The sequence below is a fragment of the Octopus bimaculoides genome, chromosome 2, assembly GCF_001194135.2.
Source record: "Octopus bimaculoides isolate UCB-OBI-ISO-001 chromosome 2, ASM119413v2, whole genome shotgun sequence".
NCBI lineage: Eukaryota > Metazoa > Mollusca > Cephalopoda > Octopoda > Octopodidae > Octopus > Octopus bimaculoides.
In genome coordinates this window covers 132,777,778-132,779,976 of record NC_068982.1, presented here as the reverse complement: position 1 = coordinate 132,779,976, position 2,199 = coordinate 132,777,778, and the positions used below count along the sequence as shown (strand labels likewise).

At 34.4% G+C, this 2,199-nt stretch overlaps 2 protein-coding genes across 2 annotated transcripts in view; both read left to right on the top strand.

Moving 5' to 3' along the window:
• The window catches only part of LOC106867972 (uncharacterized), a 17,854-nt gene that overhangs the window by 11,365 nt on the left and 4,290 nt on the right, over positions 1-2,199 (top strand). The window contains exon 4 of the mRNA XM_014913052.2: positions 1,746-1,803. Coding sequence (XP_014768538.1) covers positions 1,746-1,803 — 58 coding nt within the window. The remainder of the gene's footprint in view (positions 1-1,745; positions 1,804-2,199) is intronic.
• LOC106881856 (cadherin-23) overlaps positions 1-2,199 on the top strand; it is a 65,987-nt gene that overhangs the window by 59,595 nt on the left and 4,193 nt on the right. Inside the window, exon 11 of the mRNA XM_052965882.1 lies at positions 1,746-1,803. Coding sequence (XP_052821842.1) covers positions 1,746-1,803 — 58 coding nt within the window. The remainder of the gene's footprint in view (positions 1-1,745; positions 1,804-2,199) is intronic.

Here is a 2,199-nt window from a genome sequence, read left to right as displayed (position 1 = left end):
ACACATATATATATATACATACATATAAATATATACATAATATGTATATATATATATATGCATATCATCATTGTCATCATCATTTAACGTCTGTTTTCCATGCTGGCATGGGTTGAATGGTTTGACAGGGGCTGACAATCCAGGGACAATGTCTGGCACCCATTTGGTTTAGCTGGATGTCCTTCCTAATGCCACTGCTTTATGGTGTGGACTGTGTGTTTTTATGTGGCACCATACGGGACCATGGTTTTAACAGCTGGATACCTTGGTGCAAGTTGACTGGGAAATTGGGGCCCACCAACATTGTTCCCAATTGGGTCCTGCACTTCCTAAGGCCAGCCCTGCTTGTTGAAGTAGCAATTAAATAATCACTAAGAAAATTGCACAATGGTTGGCCCTGTGGTTAGCATATGAAGATAAAAAATTCCTTACTTAATAAATAATTCAGAGATGCTAACCACTAGGAAAACAAAGTAGTTAAGTTAGTGATAATGTATTTAATGCAAGGAGCTTTAAAGAACAATATTAATCAATGATGGAGTCAGCTAGCAAATTAGCCATCTCTCACTCAGTAAGAGCATGAAAAACATTTTTTGTACTTTTCCTTACCACAAAAACAGATAGACATGGCTGTGAGGTAAAGGAGCTTGGTTCCCAACTACAGGGTTCCAGGTTCATTCCCACTGCAGGGCACCTTGGGCAAGTGTCTTCTACTATAGCCTCAGGCCAACCAAAGCCTTGTGAGTGTATTTGGTTAGTCAGAAACTGAAAGATACCTGTCATATATGTGTGTGTGTCATTGTGTATCTGTTTACGTCCCCGTAATTTAATGGTTTGGTAAAAGCACTGACAGAGTAAGTACAAAAAAAAAAAATCTAGGGTCAATTCATTCAGCTAAAAAAATTCTTCAAGGCAGTACCTCAGCATGGCTGCAGTTTAATGACTGTAACAAGCAAAATATAAAAGATAAAGATATGGTTGTAATCAATTAGTTTTTGCCTGACAAAAGATGCAATCCTTTTCTTAAATTATTAATTATTTTCAGATTGACATTAAAATTAAGAAACAAATTACAATGATGTCAGTTACATAAAATGATCCCTCTACCAAGCATAATTCCCAGTTAGGACTAGCTAGTATCTATTTAGGGAAGAAAGAAGAGATAACTGCTAAGCAACAAGGCAGGAGTGACAGGGAAAATGAACAAGTAACAAGTGATGATATCAAAAAGCTGTGGGACAAGTAAAACGAATGTAACCAGAAAAAGCAATGAGATATTTCTAAATCACTATGTTCAGCCTTTATAACCACAATAACAGCATGCCTCTTCATTTCTTGAGTAAGCTGAGAATCTGCCATTATTATTTTCTGAAACAAAGATTATATGGAGTCAGCAAAAAATGCAGCAATGACCAAAAAAAGGTATGTTCTCAAATACCTTATGCACCCTGTATATACACAAACAGACAGACTGACTGACTGATTTGTTTTACAGCTAATATATACTTTGGACATTTGTTTTTATTATATATATATATATCTATATATATGCATTGAATTTAATTGAACTAGTTAGACTGATCATCACTTCATATCCATTTTTGCATTTCTTTTAATAATTTAATTTTGCACTTTCTATTTTGTATATGTATTCTAAATTGTGTTTGTCTGTGTATTCAGTGCATGAAAGAATTTCATCTGTCAAAGAAAACTATGGTCATTATTTAATATTTATATCATTGCAGCATCAGATGAAATAGCTGAAGATGCATTCCCTGGAACCAATTTGTTTTCAGATGGACAGTATGTTTTTCTTTCTCTCTTGCTCCCCTTTTCCTCCTTCTCTCTCCTTTCTAACTCCTATTATTTTTTATAAATGTTTGATTATTTAATTACATGTAGGTTATAATTGGTTCCATAACTATGACAACAACCAATCTTTACATTTCCTCAGTCCAGAATTGATAAGATAAAGTACCAGTCATGTACTGGTATTGTTTTAAGTCACTTGCCCTATCCCTGAATTTTCTTGCTTTGAACCAAATTAGAAACTTGTTATTAAGGATCAGTAGAATTTTTGAAGCATCAAAGAAAATGCTTTGTTGTATATCTTCCATGACTACAATCTGAGTTCTCTCCGCTACATATTTGTAGCTTTGTGTCAAAGACAGTAATCACTGTAGTTGTATTGAACTCTGA